This window comes from Anolis sagrei, chromosome 5 (assembly GCF_037176765.1).
Source record: "Anolis sagrei isolate rAnoSag1 chromosome 5, rAnoSag1.mat, whole genome shotgun sequence".
NCBI classification, from domain to species: Eukaryota; Metazoa; Chordata; class Lepidosauria; order Squamata; family Dactyloidae; genus Anolis; species Anolis sagrei.
Window position 1 is genome coordinate 97,984,259 of NC_090025.1, and position 21,154 is coordinate 98,005,412.

Genomic DNA, 21,154 nt, shown 5'->3' on the forward strand with positions numbered 1-21,154 from the left:
TGATGATGTTTTTGTTGTTGTTGTTGTGTGCTTTCAAGTCGTTTCAGACTTAGGTTGACCCTGAGGGAGAGCCGGGTAAATGACCTTGGAGGGCCGTATTCGGCCCCCGGGCCTTAGTTTGAGGACCCCTGGCATAGTCAAAGCAATGGTATTCCCTGTAGTCACCTATGGATGTGAGAGCTGGACCATAAGGAAGACTGAGCGAAGGAAGATAGATGCTTTTGAACTGTGGTGCTGAAGAAAGTTCTGAGAGTGCCTTGGACAGCGAGAAGATCCAACCAGTCCATACTTCAAGAAATAAAGCCTGACTGTTTATTGGAGGGAAGAATAGTAGAGGCCAAGATGAAGTACTTTGGCCACATCATGAGAAGAAAGGAAAGTTTAGAGAAGACAATGATGCTGGGGAAAATGGAAGGAAAAAGGAAGAGGGGCCGACAAAGGGCAAGATAGATGGATGGTTTTGAGCTATAAAGTGCTGGTTTTGACCTATAAAACCCTATACGGTTCCGGCCCAGCGTACCTGTCCGAACGTATCTCCTTCTATGTCCCACCTCGGAGTTTAAGATCTTCGGGGGAGGCCCTGCTCTTGGCCCCGCCTCTATCACAAGTGAGGCTGGTGGGGACGAGGGACAGGGCCTTCTCACTGGTGGCCCCTCGCCTGTGGAATTCACTCCCCGGGGAAATTAGGTCATCAACATCCCTCCCTCCTTCAGAAGGAAGCTGAAAACATGGATATGGGACCAGGCCTTTGTGTAATCTGGCAGACTGGCAAGATAATGATGACCAGAAATTGGAAAGGACTATGGTAATGCTGAATGGACTTACGGATATCAGAACTCAGTGAACATTTGCCACTAGACTGGCTTTTAATTGTTATTGTTTTAATTGATTGTTTTAATTACTGTGGTTATTGCTGTTGTGTAATTTATCTGTTGAATTGTTGGCATCGAATTGTGCTGGTTGTAAGCCGCCCTGAGTCCCCCCTCGGGGGTTGAGAAGGGCGGGGTAGAAGTGCCTGAAATGAAATAATAATAAATAATGGTATCCTTGAAGTGACTGGATTGACCTTGAAGGAGCTGGGGTGGTGACGACCGACAGGGAGCTCTGGAGTGGACTGGTCCATGAAGTCACGAAGAGTTGGAAACGACTGAACGAATGAACAACACCCATATCCAACAAAATATGTCCACTAGAAAATTTCTACATTTTATGGTGTGTGACTGGCAGAAGTTAACAAAAGAGTTATCCTGATGGAATGTAGTCGTCCCCCCCCCCCCCCCCGAAATTCTCATGGTGGTTCGCGAAAAGGCCTTACTGGTGCATTATTTAAACTGTTATGTTTATTCATACCATGATCTGATCACCATACTCAATATATCCCATATGCATGGGGGTATTGGGGTAACGATACAAAAGGTTTGCTATGGTAAACCCTCTTTCACTCAGACTCAGCCCCCCCCCCCCCCCCAGAATTGAAATCCTGGCTACGGGCCTGCGATGGATCTAGCAAATTCCTAGAGAGAACACTCTACAATACATTTAAAATATTATTGCTAATGTTACAAATACATGAGAAAAATATCAGTTTATGAAGAACATTGTATGACCATTGGGTGGCAAAAGTCACAATAACCATAACTGTAGCCAAAACTTAAGTTTCTGCACCAGTCTGAGGGAAACCTTAGGACAACAAGAAACAAAGGAGGTCACTGAAAACCTCAATCCTTAGGAAAGGGGATCATATTTAGCGTTCTCTTGGGCCTCTGAGATTTTTTTCAGGCTCAGTCAACATCATTTCAAACATAGCTCCATAACCACAAAGTAGAAAAGTTGTACTGGAGGAGGAGGAGGAGAAACTGTGCTGCTTTTGAAATAGATTTCGATTCCAATAACACTTTCTGTGCCTCAGCTCTAGAGTGTGCAAGAAACCACTTATCATAGTCAAACCCAATGGGGATTCTTTTATTTTAATGTTTAAGTTATAGAACATTTAGAACTCATGGATTTAGAAGCGATGCCAATGCCGCATAGAAACAGCGCATGTCCTGGTTTCAATTTAGGCTTTTGTTTTCATTAACAAGTCACGTTTCTGAGAGGCTCCACTGACACATAGGCCAAGGACCGAACAGAGGATGCACACAGAACTTTCGTGCTATGAAAGAAAAGAAAACAAAAAACAAGGTTTGCTTAATAGGTTTTAAACTAAAGTCATAGCTAGTGTTTTAGAAGCAACTCACAGAGTGTGGGACATGCCAGTTAGACGCAGAACAATTAGCAGAAGCAGCAGGGGCATCTTTCCAATAAACACAATGATCTGAGGATAAGCAGCTGTAAATCTGCATTAATTGTTTCAGGAATTCCACTATTTACAGAAGCACTAGCAGAGTAAATAAACGGGAAGCAGGAGAGAGAGAGTCTGACAGAAATAGGAAAGTAGCTAGCCTTACCTTCACATTGTTTTCCTTCTCCTTTATAACCAGGTTTGCAAATGCATTTGTAAGACTTCGGTGTGTTTTGACAAATTGCGTCGATATGGCAGTCGTCCGTCCCTTCTGTACATTCGTCAGCATCTGTGCCATACAGCATTGGGGGGGGGGGGGTGATAACAAGAGATCTCATCAAACCCTTGAGAGTTTCCACCAACAGAAGCTGTCTCACTGTGTTTGTACCAGGTATTATTATTATTATTATTATTAATTAAACTTTATTTGTACCCCGCTAGCATCTCCCGAAGGACTCGATGCGGTTTACAAAGGCCAAGGCCTCAACACAACAACAATAGACAATAACAATACAATGCAAAGCAAATTAAAAACATAAGCAATAACAAAAACAAAACATTACACTATTACGCAATAAAACCAGGGCCAGGCCAATGAAGGGTACGGGTTTAAAAAAAAGTGCTGGGTGTGAGAGGTGATATGTTGGGATTCTGGGCAAGTGCAATGTGCAGAGAGTCTTAAACTCTAATAAAGTGCTTCTGGGACGTAGTGCTGGGGGTTATCTTATTCTGGAAAGGCACATTGGAATAGCCAGGTCTTCAAGTTCTTCCTAAAGACTGCCAACGTGGGTGCTAGTCTAATGTCTTTGGGGAGGGTGTTCCAAAGTCAGGGGGCAACCACAGAGAAGGCCCTGTCCCTCGACCCCACCAAACGAGCCTGCGACGCAGGTGGAATCGTGAGCAGGGCCTCTCCGGTAATCACCATAAACAAAAACAATGTCACTGCTGAAACGTATTCTACATGCAAAACACAAATCCTCAAATTGATAAAAAAAAAGATTCTGTTTTGGGAAACAGGACTACATATACGTGGCTATGATTTTTTTAAAAAACAAACAAATAACATGAGCCTTCTTAAATAACTGAGTATTTTTTAAGGATTACTGCAGAAAACATTGTCCAGTGTCGTAGATTGTATTTTTTTTAAAAAAATATATTTTTATTATTTTATCATGGTTCAATACATTTGTTATACATTGTTTGTTTTACAGCATAGAATGATAGAATCAAAGAGTTGGAAGAGACCTCATGGGCCATCCAGTCCAACCCCCTGCCAAGAAGCAGGAATATTGCATTCAAATCACCCCTGACAGATGGCCATCCAGCCTCTGTTTAAAAGCTTCCAAAGAAGGAGCCTCCACCACACTCCGGGGCAGAGAGTTCCACTGCTGAACGGCTCTCACAGTCAGGAAGTTCTTCCTCATGTTCAGATGGAATCTCCTCTCTTGTAGTTTGAAGCCATTGTTCCGCGTCCTAGTCTCCAAGGAAGCAGAAAACAAGCTTGCTCCCTCCTCCCTGTGGCTTCCTCTCACATATTTATACATGTCTATCATATCTCCTCTCAGCCTTCTCTTCTTCAGACTAAACATGCCCAGCTCCTTAAGCTGCTCCTCATAGGACTTGTTCTCCAGACCCTTGATCATTTTAGTCACCCTCCTCTGGACACATTCCAGCAGATACATATTATTCAATACAACCTACCATACTTTAACTTTTGGCATCTAGTGTTATTTTTCTGCTTATACATATTATCTATCCCTCACCACTGTGCTCCCTACCCCCATCCCAAGCCACGGCTATCATCTGTCCAAAATTTCAATTTTTCTTGTGGAGGTAACTTTCCTTCTTTATTGTTTAATATTTTTTCAATAAATTTTCTTCAGACATAATCAAAAATCACTTTGTTTCCATATACCTCTTTTAACTTTTAATATACATGTCAGCTTATCATTTATTGCCAATTTCCATACTTCCTTATATAGTGTCATGGATTGTAAAATTCAACGAACTGCTCTACTACATGGAGATGTGAAATGTTCAGAAATCTTGAAAAAAAATAGGTTGGGGGGAATGGTGCTCTGGGGTTTTTTCCCTGGGAGGATTGGAAAAAAACAAATTTGCAGAAAAATTGAATAATGCAAAATTGACAATATGTATGAAATACTTAAAATATGATTTGGCATAAATAATTTAAAATATTAAATAAAACTTAATAGAGGCAGTCCCAAGTTACAAACAAGTTCAGTTCTGTAGGTTTGTTCTTAAGTTGAATTTCTATGTAAATTGGAATAGATACACTTTTTAAAGTATAACTGCAGATACATACACACACATGCTATAGTTAGCACTGGGAAGGGTTAATATTCCCATGCTGTTTGTTTTGCTGCCTCTGTCCACATTCAGAAGATTCCACCTCATTTTCTGTGATCATTGGATTTATAATAATCATCATCATCTTTATTTATACCCCGCCACCATCTCCCCAACGGGGACTCAGGGTGGCTTACATGAGGCCAAGCCCAGACAACATATTTCAGCAAAATAAAACCAAAAACATAAGCAACAAGCAACAGCATCATCTATATAAATAAAAATGTAATGTTTGTTTGTGGTATTCACAGAACTCAAAAACCCCTGGATGAATTGACACCAAATTTGGACACAAGACACCGAACGACCCAATGTATGTCATTCACTCAAACAATTGATTTTATCATTAGGGAGTTGTAGTTGCTGGGATTTATAGTTCACCTACAATCAAAAAACATTTTGAACCCCACCAACGATGGAATTGAACCAAACTTGGCACACGGTTCTCCCATGATCAACAGGAAATACTGGAAGGGTTTGGTGGGCAGTGTCCTTTGGTTTTGGAGTTGTAGTTCACCTACTTCTAGAGAGCACTGTGGACCAAACTCTACACAAATACTCAAGATGCCCAAATGTGAACAATGGTGGAGTTTGGGGGAAAATAGAATCTTGACATTTGGGAGTTGTAGTTGCTGGGATTTATAGTTCACCTACAATCAAAGACCATGCTGAACCCCACCACCGATACAATTGGACCAAACCTCCCACACAGAACCCCCATGACCACCAGAGTGGGCCACAGCAAGGCATGGTAGGGGACAGCTAGTACTAAATAAAACATAATAGAGGCAGTCCCAAGTTACAAACAAGTTCAGTTCTGTAGGTTTGTTCTTAAGTTGAATTTCTATGTAAATTGGAATAGATACACTTTTTGTGTGTGTGTGTGTATCCGGAGTTATACTTAAAAAAAAAAGTTAGCACTGGAAAGGGTTAATATTCCTGTGCTGTTTGTTTTGCTGCCTGTGCCCATATTCATAAGATTTCACTTCATTTTCTGTGATCATTGGATTTGTTGCGGAAACAGGGATTGGTAAGAAAGCTCCAGTGGAGACACCGTTTCCTCATGATTTACTCTTCCAGGAATGAATTTCCTTTCCAAGGAGTAGATTTCTCTCACTTCTTGCTCTCTCACTCCCGTTTCTAAATCTGAGTCATTTCTAACTCGGATGTTTGTAACTTAGTATATTAAAAGTTGGTTTATTACAAATGGAAATATAATATCCTGAATTGTAAGGAATATTGTAACTGTAAGAAGCCTCTTTGTTTTGGCAGTTTAGGGAAAAGAACGAAACAGTAACTACAGAAGAAACCATCTATGTAAGCAAAACAAATACAATTACTTTGTCTTAGGCCTGGGTAACAACGGAAAAATTTGTTTCTAAAATCGATTTGTATTTGGGGGTTTTTTTTGTTTCGATATTTAAAATAATTACAAAATTTTCCTTTTAAAAAGTTCGATATTTACGAAATTTCGTAAATGGTAAAAAATTAACGAATCGGTTTCCGAAACAATAACGAATCGATTCGTTAATGGCGGACGCGACCGCGAAATACGCTAAAAAACCTCCAAAACCTTCTGAAGCTTCCCTCTCCCTCTGTTGTTGACTGTTGGTGTGATATTATAATTTTTTTTCACTAATTAAACCATAAAACTGCCCCAGACATGCGGAAATAATAACGAAACGACCTCAAAACAATAACGAAACGAATACAATATCGAAATATGAAGCATTTACAAAACGTTTTTGAAAATTCGTTTTTTAAATAATTGCTCCAGAATGGTTCGTTATCGTTTTGTAATTGAAAAAATTAACGAATTATTAACGAATTACGAATTAACAAAACGAAACCGCCCAGCCCTACTTTGTCTCCTTTACTGCTACAAAGACAGCCAGTGTGGTGTAGTGATTTGGGAATTGGACTAGGATTCTGGAACTAGGATTTGAATCCTCTACATAAAGGTCACCTGAAGCTAGTAATACTCTCTCAGCATCGGAGGAAGGCAATAGCAGCCCTGTCTGAAAAAACCTTGCCAAGAATTCCCCCATGATAGGAGCAACTAATAATAATAATAATAATAATAATAATAATAATAAATCTTTATTTATACCCCGCTACCATCTCCTGGAGAACTCGGTGCGGCTTACAAGAGGACGAGCCCAAATACATCAGTAAAAACAACAACAACAACACAACAATAAATGAACTCAAAACAAAGCAATAAACATTAACAACATACCACGACGCATTAAAATCTATGGCAGGGCCAAATGTAATAATTTAAATTTAAAAAATGCTGGGCATGACCAGGTGAAAAGGGTAGGTATTTGGAGGGGCATGGGGCATGCAGATATCCTAGATCTCTAGTAAAGTGCATTTTAATTTAAATTTAAAAAATGCTGGGCATGACCAGGTGAAAAGGGTAGGTATTTGGAGGGGCATGGGGCATGCAGATATCCTAGATCTCTAGTAAAGTGCATTTGGAGACATATTGCTTGGAGTTTCCTTATTCTGGGAAGGCACACTGGAACAACCACATTTTCAAGCTCCTCCTAAAAACTGCCAGTGTTGGGGCATGCCTTAGGGTCACTATAAGTCAGAAACAACTTGAAGATACACAACAACAAAGTCTTGTCAAGCAGACATAAGCACCCGTTCCCATAAAGTATGCAGGAAGTATCTAGAATGTATTCTGCTGCCCTGGAGACTAGGACATGGAACAATGGCTTCAAACTACAGTAAAGGGGATTCCACCTGAACATTAGAAGAACTTCCTGACTGTGAGAGCTGTTCAGCAGTGGAACTTTTTGCCTTGGATTGTGGTAAAGGCTCTTTCTTTGGAGGCTTTTAAACAGAAGCTGGGTGGCCATCTGTCAGGGGTGCTTTAAATACAATTTTCCTGTTTCTTGACAGGGGGTTGGCCTGGATGGCCCAAGAGATCTCTTCCAACTCTATGACTCTATGATTATATTCAACTGCACAATATAGCAATTTGTCATCTCTTTAAATGACATTGTTCCATTGATGGAATCTTGTGATTTTGCAGTTTACTAGGACATAGAATTCTCTGGTTCACTGCTCTGCACTACATCTCTCTATCAGAAAATGCTAAATAGCACATAAAATACACATTCCAGGATTACATGTGATCGGTCATGACCATTAACGGTGTATCCATTCTGCAGCCCAGAGGTGCCCATAATCTGAAAATCAGTCTGATTGCTGACAGTTATGCTTTGACAGTGATCAATATGGCAATATGTAAACGTGACACCTCAATTAGTATGCCAATCTCATGCAAACACATTCTTATCAAAGCACAAAAAGATTTAAAAGCATCTCAGCATTAAAGTAAAAAACTGAATTCTGTTCTTATGTTATCTGAACCAGAACTTGTCCATATATAGTATTGTAATCTGCCCTGTGCATTGTAATCTGCCCTGAGTTGCCTGCGGGGTGAGAAGGGCAGAATACAAATACTGTAAATAAATAAATAAATAAGATAAGATAAGATAAGATAAGATAATCATATATAAATAAAAATGTAATGTTCGTTTGTGGGATTAACATAACTCAAAAACAACTGGAAGAATTGACACCAAATTTGAACACAATACACCTATCAGGCCAACGAGTGACCATCACTCATAAAAACACTGAAAAACACAGCAGAAGAGACTTAAAAAGCCAAAAAACAAATACATTATAATGCATGCGCAAAACCATATATATATATATACACACACACACACACACACAAGAGCACGCAAACACATTCACAAATATATACACACACATAAACACATATACACACACACAAAACACATATACACAGACTGGGCCATAGAAACGCATGGCAGGGGACAGCTAATCAGAAATAAATCATTTACATGCATTATCCTTGCTCTTTCAAGAGCAATATATACGGAGAGCAGTATAAACAAATGCCTTCTAGTTGACTTACACCGGCAATAGATGCAACTTCCCATAACAACATTTGTACCCTGCACCGAGCCTACCATTCTTCACATTTAATCCAATGTCACCAACTATTACCACACATAAACTTTCCAGCTTCATTCCTTCCCATAAATTTACTATACCCCACATTCTCAATGTCCTGATTGTTTATGAATGTGTGAAAAAATGTGACAAGATGCTACAGGAGATTCACCTTCCACATTATTATATGGACACTGCAATATTGTTGCAGAACAAATAGTTACACATAGCCATTATCAGGACTATAAAAAAGCAGCATGCATAACCACTACCCTTTCATTTCCATTTAATATAGTTCTTAACACCTCCCTTTTTTGGATGGATATCCCTTGTGTAATCGTGGTCAGCAACTACCCTTCTGGGAATCCTTCTATAGTCAATACGTCAAAAATCTCTTTGTACATGGTACTACAGAGCACCCTATTACAACATTTTGTTACTATAAATTCTACTTCTTCCTCACCATTCTGCCTGAAATGAAACAACTGGTGGAAAAAACAGCACTTCCTAAAGGGCAGAATGTAGCCCAAGGACTAATTGTTTAAGAATGCTTTTGGTTATGCTGGGCCTGGTTTAAAATATTACAATAATATTTACATTTACATGGTGTACTGTTGTTCTATTTATTTATACTCCACTTTCTCTCTCTTAAAAGAGATTCACTGGTAACTTTGGTGACAAAGCATGTGCATGTATAATGAAGTGTGAAATCAGAAAAGGAAAAGAAAGACGAAAATAAATGAAATCACAAGGCAGTTAACCAAAATAAGCTAGTCCATGGAAAATCAGCATTGCCTAAAGATCTGATGTAAGAAACTGCCTTATATGGATCTTTACCCATTTCTGTTAACAGAACAGCAGGTGCCATCATATGCAGTCCTGCTCCTTGTGATACTTTTAGGAATTGCACCTTGAACTTTCTGCGCATGCTCTATCAAACCCTTTCACTATTTTTCAGGTAAAAGAATTGATTCTGTGTCTGTGGGTCAAAAAGTCACAGAAAAACTAATGAAGTACATATTACATCAGCTACATACTTTTTTTCTATGACAGATTGTATAAAAATGAACTAGTAAAAGGATATCAACATAGGAAGCTAGGCAAATGGGTCAAAATGAATAAAGCCTTCCCACTGGTGACATCCTTCCTTTGGAACTCCCTCCCCTAAAGGTTTCTTCATTGGTGGCATTTTAATGCATAGTCAGTATATCCCCCTTTTTAGCAATGTTTTTAACTGCCGGACCACTATGATGAAAAGTTATTACTGTTGGACAGCTGTGATCAATGGGCCCCCGGTGGTGCAGTGGGTTAAACCCCTGTGCCGTCAGGACAGAAGATCGACAGGTCGCAGGTTCAAATCCAGGGAGAAGAGGATGTGCTCCCTCTATTAGCTCCAGCTTCTCATACTGGGACATGAGAGAAGCCTCCCACAAGGATGATAAAAACATCAAATCATCCGGGCGTCCCCTGGGCAACGTCCTTGCAGATGGCCAATTCTCTCACACCAGAAGCAACTTGCAGTTTCTCAAGTCACTCCTGACATGACAAAAAAAAAGAAGCTGTGATTGCTATTCCATTTAAAATGTTGTTTAGGTGATTTAAAACTTTGTTGGTGTTATGCACTTTTATAGTTAAGAAAGAGTTAATTCTCAGGCTTTATATTTACATTACTTTACTAGCCGTCCTCTGCCATGCGTTGCTGTGGCCCAGTCTATGTATATGTTCTTTGTGTGTGTATATATGTTTGTTTCAATATATTTGTGTATATGTGTATATATATTTTGTGTATATGTGTACGGTATATATGTTTGTTTGCATATATGTGTATATGTGTATATATGTTTGTTTGCATATATGTGGTTATGCGCATGCGTTATAATGTTTTCTTTTTGGATTTTTTAAGTCCCTTTCACCATTTTTCAGAGTTTTTATGAGTGATGGTCACTCATTGGCCTGATAGGTGTATTGTGTCCGAATTTGATGTCAATTCGTCCAGTAGTTTTTGAGGTTTGTTAATCCCACAAACGAACATGATATTTTTATTTATATAAGATGGACTTGGTGCATGATAGCCTTTCCAGATTGATCGTAGTAATAATACTAGTTTGCGGTTGATCATGTGCAGGGCTTCTTAAACTTCTTCTACTTGTGACCACTTTTTGGCCCAAGAAATGTTTAAGTGACCCCAGGCAGGCATGCAGCTGGGGGGGGGGGGGCTTGGGGGGCTTCATCCCCCCCTGAAATTGTTATGGTGGTCTGCGAAAAAGTCTTACTGGTACATTATTTAAACTGTTATGTTTATTCATATCATGATCTGATCACCATGCTCAATATATCCCATATGCATGGGGGGTATTGGGGTAATGATACAAAAGGTTTGCTAGGGTAGACCCTCTTTCACTCAGACTCAGCCCCCTCCCCTCCCCGAATCAAACTCAGTCCCCTCCCCCCCTCCCCCGAATCAAAATCCTGGCTACGGGTCTGACCCCAGGTATATCTATATAAATAAAAATGCAATATTTGTTTGTGGGATTAACATAACTCAAAAACTACTGGACGAATTGACACCAAATTCAGACACAATACACCTGTCAGGCCAATGAGTGACTATCACTCATAATAACACTGGAAAACACAACGGAAGGGACTTCAAAGACCAAAAAATAAAAAATACATTACAACACATGTGCAAAATCACATATATATACACAAACATACATAGATACACATATACACAAATACATACACACAGAAAACACATATACACAGACTGGGCCACAGACACATGTGGCAGGGGACTGCTAGTAGTATATAAAATAGGTATAGAAACATTTACTGATAACAAACCAACATCTGCAGAGTTTACTAAACAGGCTGATTTTTCTTTTTATGTAGTACAGCTTAAGAATCCACTGCAAAGTCCACTGTAAACACTGCACAGTGGATTTGTGTAAATGGCGAAAACAGCCACTTGGTTACGTCCAGAAAAAAAATTGGGGTCCCAACATTGAGCTAAGGAGTCCCCATTTGGAATTGGGAACCACAATGAAAGAAACAGTGATATAGTGGATATTGTGAAAGATTCTGGCTAAAAAAACTATAATTCAGTTCTCCTCACTGCCATGATGTTTGGAGCAGTCGGCATCTCCCAGGCCCCATCCACACTACTACCTAATCCAGATTATCAAAGCAGATAATTCACATTATCTGCTTTAAGCAGGATTATATGGATCTACACTGCCATGTAATTCAGTTCAAAGCAAATAATCTGGATGTTTTATGGCAGTGTAGAAGGGGTCTTAGTGGCGGAGTGGGTTAAAGCCCTGTGCCTGCAGGACTGAAGACCGACAGGTCACAGGTTTGAATCCAGAGAGAGTGCGGATGAGCTCCTTCTATCAGCTCCAGCTCCTCATGCGGGGACATGAGAGAAGCCTCCCACAAGGATGGTAAAAACATCAAAACATCCAGGCATTTCCTGTGCAACATCCTTGCAGGCAGCCAATTCTCTCACACCAGAAGCGATTTACAGTTGCTCCTGACATGACCAAAAAAAAAAAAGGGGGGGGGGAGGTCTTAGTCTGACCTAACTCACAGGGATATTGTAAAAATAAGATGAGTCAGTTGAGCACACAATTCTACATCATGCTCCAAGTCAAAAGGGCAGAATGCAAATAAACAAATCCCAATAGAAAGTAATCTCGAGTTTTTCAAACAGATGAATACAGCCGGCGAGAGAGTCCACAAACATGTATGCGGAACAAAACAAACGGCATGTAAACCCATGAAATGAAATCTGTAAAAAGTTCATTCTGTTCTCTGTGAAAGTTAAAAAAAATTAAGTCTAAAATATTGAAAGTGACAGGTGCAAAAGAAGAAAGCGCACCGGAAATGCCACCCCTTTCACCATTAATTGCTTTAAAGATATTCATAGTACTGTATTGTTAAAAGGATAAGCATTACTTCAGATATTATGTTTTCCACACCTTTTTCCTTTTTAAAAAGAGAAAAATAAATAGTAGTGCAGCTTAGAAACTAATGAATGAAAAAAAGATAAAAAAAAGAAAGAAAGAAAGAAGAAAAAGTGAAGAGAAACTGAAATCACTCCGTAAGGGAAAAGGGCTGGGAATCAGCTGATTTTCTGGAAGGACATTTGTCAATGAGCCAAGCCATGGGAGTCCTTGACACTCATGGAAGAAAGTGGCCCAAGGCTATTGATTACTGCCTAAATGTCAATCAGGCAAATCCACCTTATAGCGAGAGCAGCTTTTAAATGGATTTCCTCATAATTTAATGCAAGAGGCCCATCTGGGGCTCTTTAGCTTATCGGACGCATATCCATCACGAATAATAATGGACCTAACAATCGACTCTCTAAAACTAGGAGCGGAGAAATATAAAAGATTTAAAATGTGTGATAGGGATGGACTAAGGGAACGGGAAGATCGAAAAATGATGAGAGACTCCTCTGCCATCCAGTGCAGTTTGTTTCATGCCAATTAGATTAACAGATCCTAAGAAAAGGTGCACCAAAGTGAAAAACGCTTTGATTGTTAACTTGAAATCCTAACGCTAATTGTTTCAGAAATGCTCACTCAGCCATCTCCAGCGATAAAACAAGGATTCTTCAAAGTCACCAAGGAGTAAAAGGGGGGGGGGGAGGTTGAGGGGGCTCCTAAGAGGCAGCAGGAATAATCAGATATTGTGATCTGGCACACATCAGAGGACTTTGCAAAGGAGAGAAATCTAAAGCAAGGAGAGGCAGACATTGTTGTTTGGGGTGAACCTTACAAGCAAGCTTACTAGTAAACCAAACAACACAAATCCATAGTCGGAGGAAAGAAGTTTCCCTTGCTTTCCACCAGTGAAAATGGAGGGGGAAAAGTGGCTTTAATTGGCTTCTTTCGTTTAGTTTATTTTAGCTGCTCAGCCAACTCAGGATGTACTTTTTTTAAAAAAAGGTTTAAATTTGTTTAGTGGTTTTGAGGGTGCAGTTCAGATCACATACACATGCCGCGATGTATTCACTCAGGCAGGGGATAAAGCAGGAGGCGGCGCTTTTGTTTCAAATGCCGAAGTTCATACTTTTCACTCATTAAAAGGGGCAACCAGTTCTCCCATCAAGCTCAGCAGAAGTGACAGCTGGGCTCTTTTCTAAGGCCGTCAAAAGCTCAAACTCACATTGAGCCCAAAGGGGACATTTCACAGCAACCCGAGGAGGATGCCGGAGAGTCAGGCGTGTGAATGCCAATGAGTCAAATGGAAAGGGCAAAACCCAACAGTGAAAACTTCCTCTAGTGCAGAAATCCTGCTAAGCTGCTGGGATATTATATTTTCAATCCCCCGGGCCTCCCCATTTCAAGAGGTATAGGTAAAAAGCCAGATCTCAAAGACTGGTTATACTGGGGTTCTCCCCAAGATTTACTGATGGCTGGATAATTTTTTTTCTGAAGTAAACCCCCTTTTTCCAACCCCAAAATGGTTGTATCTAGTGGGATTTTAGAGATCTGAGTTAAAGTTCTGAAACACACTTGAGCTAAACCTTTGAAACACACTGCCAGTTCCATCTCCTGTCCTTCACAGAGTCATTATAAACATAAAATTAGACAGAAGAAGAGCTATCCACATTGCCATGAACTTGCTGGATGAAACGTCAGATACAAAATGACCAAATAAACACTAGTAAAAAAAATTACCTACTCTGAAAGGAGTCTCTCTAGGGCTGTGCCTTTTCTGAAGCCAGGTTATACTGCCACATTTCTGGCCTGTAACCCTTTCTACACTGTCCTAAATCCCAGGATCAGATCCCAGATTATCTGCTTTTAACTGGATTATATGAGTCTACACTGCCATATATTCTGGGGTAAGAAGATAATCTGAGATCAGATCCTGGGATATAGGGTGGAGTAGGCCCAGCCTAGGGTCCCTTCTATGTTGTTGTTCATTCATTCAGTCATCTCCGATTCTTCGTGACCTCATGGACCAGCCCATGCCAGAGCTCCCTGTCGGTCGTCACCACCCCCAGCTCCTTCAAGGTCAGTCCAGTCACTTCAAGGATGCCATCCATCCATCCATCTTGCCCTTGGTCAGCCCCTCTTCCTTTTACCTTCCACTTTCCCCAGCATAATTGTCTTCTCTAGACTTTCCTGTCTCCTCATGATGTGGCCAAAGTACTTCAACTTTCTATATGGCCATATAAAAATGTATGTATTTATTTATTTACTATACTTGTATTCCACCTTTCTCAGCCTTATCGGCGACTCAAGGTTATCTGCTTTGAACTGGATTATATGGTATTGTTCAGGCAATCCAGTTCAAATCAGATAATGTGGGTTATCTGTTTTGATAATCTGGATTACATGACAGTGGAGAAGGGGCCTGGGTTAAACCTTTGAAAGAAACTGCCTGACTTGGGGCCAGCCCTCATCTCCTATCCTTCACAAGGTTGCTGTACGCATAAAGTAGGTAGGAGAACTTGCCGTGAACTCGCTGAAGGAAAAGTTGGGTATTGAATGACCAAATAAATAATAGCAAAAAAAGAAAAAGAAAGAAAATACCTACTCTGAAAGGAGCCTCTCTAAAGCTGTGCCTCTCCTGAAGCCAGGTAATTGTACTGTAATGGCATACTACAATATAGTAATATTTAATACTGATATTGTACTATGCTAATAACATAATATATTGTTTGTATATATATCTTGTAAGCCGCTCTGAGTCCCCTTCGGGGTGAGAAGGGCAGCATATAAATGTTGTAAATAAATAAATAAATAAATCTGCTGCCTTTCTGGACTAGAAGTGACTAAATATTCCAATCACAGAGCAGAAAAGAAAGAGAATTATCTGCCTCCCACTTGAAAACACACACAAGGCCAGGGAAGCAAAACACACAGAGACATGGTGGGTAGCCTCCTCCATGGGCAAGGCTCCTGGGGCCCCTTCTACACTGCTCTATATCCCAGATTATCTGCTTTGAACTGAATTATACGAGACCCCATGTACACTGCCAGATGAAATCCAGATGATGATGATAACAATTTTGTTTCTTACCCACCTCTCCCTGCAGATTATCTGTTTTGAGCTGGATTAAATGGCTGTGTAGACTCATATAATTCAGTTCAAAGCGGATGAAATGGATTTTATCTGGCAGTGTAGGTGGGGCCTGAATCTACACTTGCAGATAATCTGGGATAAGAAGATAACCTAGGATCAGATCCTGTGGCCCCTTCTACACAGCTGAACAAAATCCCACATTATCTGCTTTGAACTGAGTGTGGACTCAGACAACCCAGTTCAAAGTCATTATTGTGGATTATCTAACTTGATATTATGAGTTATATGGTTGTGGAAGAGCCCTAGGGCAGTGTAGATTCAGCCTGGAAATGAAGTTGAACTCTACCAACAGTCATATGTCCCCATCACATGTGGGTATATTAGTCCAAATCCCATGTAAGGCAGACTGAGGCCCCTTCTACACTGCCATATGATCCTGATAATCAAAGCAGGTCATTGACATTATCATTGACATTATCTGCTTTGACCTGGATTATATGAGTCTACACTGCCATAGACTGCCAGTTCAAAGCAGATAATCAGGATGTGATATGGCAATGTAGAAGGGGGCAGATTTACTAACAAGATTTGATTTTTTGGTATATTTTAAATTTGATATACCAGTGCTTTTACGACAAGTCGCTTTGAGTCACCTTTGGGGAGATAAAGCGAGGTATAAATAAATATAATATTAATAATTTATGAAGGACCATCTCCCCCCTCCCTGGGATAACGGCATCACCAGAATCATTTGAAGAGCTTCCCTTTCCAGGTTCCACCTTAATAGTCATATTCCACACACAACATCTAGGACCCTTTCCACACAGCTGTATAAAATCCACATTGAACTGGATGATCTGACAATGTGGACTTAGATAACCCAACTGTGCGGAAGGGCCCTGAGACAAAGAAGCACCACGTATCTTAGAAATCGACCTAACGGTGTAACAAAACACTCCTAGTGCTTGAGAGACAACAAGTGGATGTAAACAGAAGCTTAGAACTAACATTGTTTATGTTTAAATTGTTCCATGGCAATGCTATAGTTTTCTGTTTCTGACCTAGGGCCTTTCAACACAGTCATACAGCCCAGAATATCAATTTATTTATTTACAAGGCGATTCCATCTGGACATTAGGAAGAACCTCCTGACTGTGAGAGCCATTCAGCAGTGGAACTCTCTGCTCTGGAGTGTGGTGGAGGCTCCTTCTTTGGAAGCTTTTAAACAGAAGCTGGATGGCCATCTGTCAGGGGTGCTTTGAATGCAATTTTCCTACTTCTTGGCAGGGGGTTGGACTGGATGGCCCATGAGGTCTCCTCCAAGTCTATGATTCTATGATTTATTTACGACATTTATATGCCGCCCCTCTCAGAGTGGCTTACAAGATATATATACATACAATATATTATATTATTAGCATAGTACAATATCAGTATTATATATTACTATATTGTACTATACCGTTATATTGTAATCTTATTAGTAATATTACATGTCATATAAAATATATAATTATAATATCATATTATTATTATTGAGGTAAAGGTAAAGGTTTTCCCCTGACTTGAAGTCCAGTCGTGTCCGACTCTGGGGTGTGGTGCTCATCTCCATTTCTAAGCCAAAGAGCCAGCGTTGTCCGCTGACACCACCAAGGTCATGTGGCCAGCATGACTGCGTGGAGCACGGTTACCTTCCTGCAGGAGGTAACCTACTCACATTTGCATGTTTTCAAACTGCTAGGTTGGCAGCAGCTGGGGCTGATGGCAGAAGCTCTTGCTGCCGCCCCAGATTCGAACTTGCGACCTTTCGGTCAACAAGCTCAGCAGCCCAGCGCTGTAACCCACTGCGCTGCCGGGGGCTCTCATATTATTATATTGTATTATAATAATAATAATATATTATAAATAATATATTATACATTATATATTATTAATTTATAAATATTATATGTATATACAATATATTATATTACATTGGGGGTCCTCAAACTTTTTAAACAGAGGGCCAGGTCACAGTCCCTCAAACTGTTGGAGGGCCGGATTATAGTTGGAAAAAAATTAATTCCTATGCACGCTGCACATATCTTATTTGTAGTACAAAAAACACTTTAAAACAATACAATAATTAAATGAAGAACAATTTTAACAAATATAAACGTATTAGTATTTCAATAGGAAGTGTGGGCCTGCTTTTGGCTGATGAGATTGGGTTGTTGTTGTTGTTGTGTGCTTTCAAGTCATTTCAGACTTAGGTTGACTCTGAGCGTGGGCCGGGTAAATGATCTTGGAGGGCCGTATCCAGCCCCCGGGCCATAGTTTGAGGACCCCTGTATTACGTTATATTATATAGGGTTCTGACCCAGCTTACTTGTCCAAACGCATCTCCCACTACATCCTGCTCTTGCTCCCGCCAGTGTCACAAATACGTCTGATGGGGATGAGAGACAGGGCCTTCTCAGCTGTAGCCCCCCACCTGGGGAATTTGCTTCCCAACGAGGTAAGATCGGCCTCATCCCTCCTGTCTTTTAGGAAGAAATTGAAGTCGTGGTTCTGAGACCAGGCTTTTGGACAGCAGACATAAATAGCGCTTTGGATATGGAATTTGACTGGAATGGTGATACGGCGGTTAATACTGTTTTTAATTGTTTTAATTAATGTTCTATTTATTGTTTTAATTGTTGTTATATTGCTTTGTTATATTTAATGGCATCAAATTGTGCCAAATGTAAGCCGTCCTGAGTTGGGAAAGACGGGGTAGAAATGCTAGACATAAATCGATCTATATGAGTAAAAATGTAATGTTAGTTATTACTCAAAAACCACTGGACTAATTGCCACCAAATTTGACCACAAGACAACTACTAACCCAAGGAGTGACCATCACTCAAAATATAAATAAAAATGTAATGTTCATTTGTGGGATTAACAGAACTCAAAAACCACTGGACTAATTGACCCCAAATTTGGACACAAGACACCTAACAACCCAATGTATGTCCTTCACTCAAAAAAATTGATTTTGTCATTTGGGAGTTGGAGTTGTTGGGATTTATAGTTCATCTACAATCAAAGAACATTCTGAACCCCACCAACGATGAGATTGAACCAAACTTGGCACACAGTTCTCCCATGACCAACCGAAAATACTGGAAGGGTTTGGTGGGCACTGTCCTTTGGTTTTGGAGTTGTAGTTCACCTACATCCAGAGATCACTCTGGATTCAAACAATGATTGATCTGGACCAAACTCTACAAGAATACTCAATATGCCAAAATGTGGACACTGGTGGACTTTGGGGAAAATAGAATCTTGACATTTTGGAGTTGTAGATGCTGGGATTTATAGTTCACGTACAATCAAAGAACATTCTGAACCCCACTAACGATGGAATTGAACCAAACTTGGCAAACAGTTCTCCCATGACTAACAGAAAATACTGGAAGGGTTTGGTGGGCAGTGTCCTTTGGTTTTGGAGTTGTAGTTCACCTACATCCAGAAATCACACTGGACTCAGACAATGATGGATCTGGACCAAACTCTACAAGAATACTCAATATGCCAAAATGTGAACACTGGTGGAGTTTTGGGGGAAACAGAATCTTAACATTTGGGAGTTGTAGTTGCTGGGATTTATAGTTCACCTACAATCACAGAGCATTCTGAACCCCTTCAACGATAGAACTGGGCCAAACCTCCCACACAGAACCCCCATGTGGGCCACAGCAACCCATTTCACCTGTCATTTAAATCTTTATTCATTACATTTGGCCCGGCCTCAGTTTTAAATGCGTCGTGGCGTTATTGTCTAATGTTTATTGCTATTGTTTTAATGTTTATTGTTTTGCTTTATGAGTATTTATTGTTGTATTGCTATGCTGTTGTTTTATTGATGTGTTGGGCCTTGGCCTCTTGTAAGGGAGATGTTAGCGGGGTATAAATAAATAAATAATGGCAGGGGATGGCTAGTAAATAATAAAATATTATATTATATAAAATATTATATTATTTTATATAAATATTATATATATATTATTATATATGTTGTTCATTCGTTCAGTCATTTCCAACTCTTCGTGACCTCATGGACCAGCCCACGCCAGAGCTCCCTGTCGGCCGTCACCACCCCCAGCTTCTTCAAGGTCAGTCCAGTCACTTCAAGGATGCCATCCATCCAACTTGCCCTTGGTCGGCCCCTCTTCCTTTTACCTTCCACTTTCCCCAGCATAATTGCCTTCTCTAGGCTTTGCTGTCTCCTCATGATGTGGCCAAAGTACTTCAACTTTGTCTCTAGTATCCTTCCCTCCAGTGAGCATTCGGGCTTTATTTCCTGGAGGATGGACTGGTTGGATCTTCTCGCAGTCCAAGGCACTCTCAGAACTTTCCTCCAACACCACAGCTCAAAAGCATCTATCTTCCTTTGCTCAGCCTTCCCTATATCCAGGTCCAGCTCTATATCCAGGTCCAGCTCTCACATTTGTGGGTTAATACAGGGAATACCATGGCTTTGACTATTATATTATACACTATATATATTATAATATATATAAATACTAATATTATAAATAAATTTTAATATTATATATATATATATATATATATATATAATAAATATTATATTATATTATTAGCATAGCCCAGGAGACAGCCTTCCCTAAGGTCCAGCTCTCACATCCGTAGGTTACTACAGGGAATACCATGGCTTTGACTATTATATATATATATATATATATATATATATATATATATAAAATAAATAAATGTTAATATTATATATATACATATATACATATATACATATATATATATATATATATATGCACACATATATATATATATTATAAATAAATATATTATATTATTAGCATAGCCCAGGAGACAAGATGGAACTGTCCCCTGGCCCACCTTCTTCACTCTTCAAGACAGATAATCCACAATATCGTCTTGGAACTGGGTTAAACTGAGTCCACACTGCCATATATTCCAGTTCAATGTGGATTTTATGCAGCTGTGTGGAAGGGGCCCTAGGCATCTGTGAGAGCTGAGGGAGGAGATGCTGCTCACTGGGAATAACTTTGAAAGCTTGGGAAGACAAAGCCTCAGGGCAACAGCTGTAGAATCCCCTCACCTTTAAAGCCCAGGAGAGTGGGGAAGTGGGACAGAAAGGGGTCAAAGGAAGGAAAGGCGCCTGCCTTACCTGGGACGCCGCTGCCCCCCGCGAGGCCGCGCAGGCGCAGGAAAGCGAGCGCGAGGCACAAGTGCCACGCCAAGTGAGCGCTGCTGCTGCTGTTGCTGCTGCTCCCCATGATGCTGGAGGCGAGGATGCGGAGGAGCCGGGGAAGTTGGCGTGCTGCTCGCGCTGCTGCTGCTCCTGCTTCTGAGATGCGGAGACGCGCTCCGGGCTGGCGAAACTGACGCGCGGGCAGCCCCCCGCTGATTGGCAGAGGGCCCCGCGGG

The 21,154-nt window shown here is 40.4% G+C and overlaps 1 protein-coding gene across 3 annotated transcripts in view; it reads right to left on the reverse strand.

Moving 5' to 3' along the window:
• SCUBE1 (signal peptide, CUB domain and EGF like domain containing 1) overlaps positions 1-21,114 on the reverse strand; it is a 282,888-nt gene extending 261,774 nt beyond the window's left edge. For 2 of the 3 annotated variants that reach the window (XM_067468906.1, XM_067468905.1), the window contains exons 1-2: positions 20,895-21,114; positions 2,448-2,570 (exon numbers count right to left, since the gene is read on the reverse strand). In XM_067468906.1, coding sequence (XP_067325007.1) covers positions 2,448-2,570; positions 20,895-21,003 — 232 coding nt within the window. In that variant the 5' untranslated portion in view covers positions 21,004-21,114. The remainder of the gene's footprint in view (positions 1-2,447; positions 2,571-20,894) is intronic. The other variant, XM_067468907.1, reaches the window with a different exon arrangement.
• Positions 21,115-21,154: the final 40 nt, after the last annotated feature.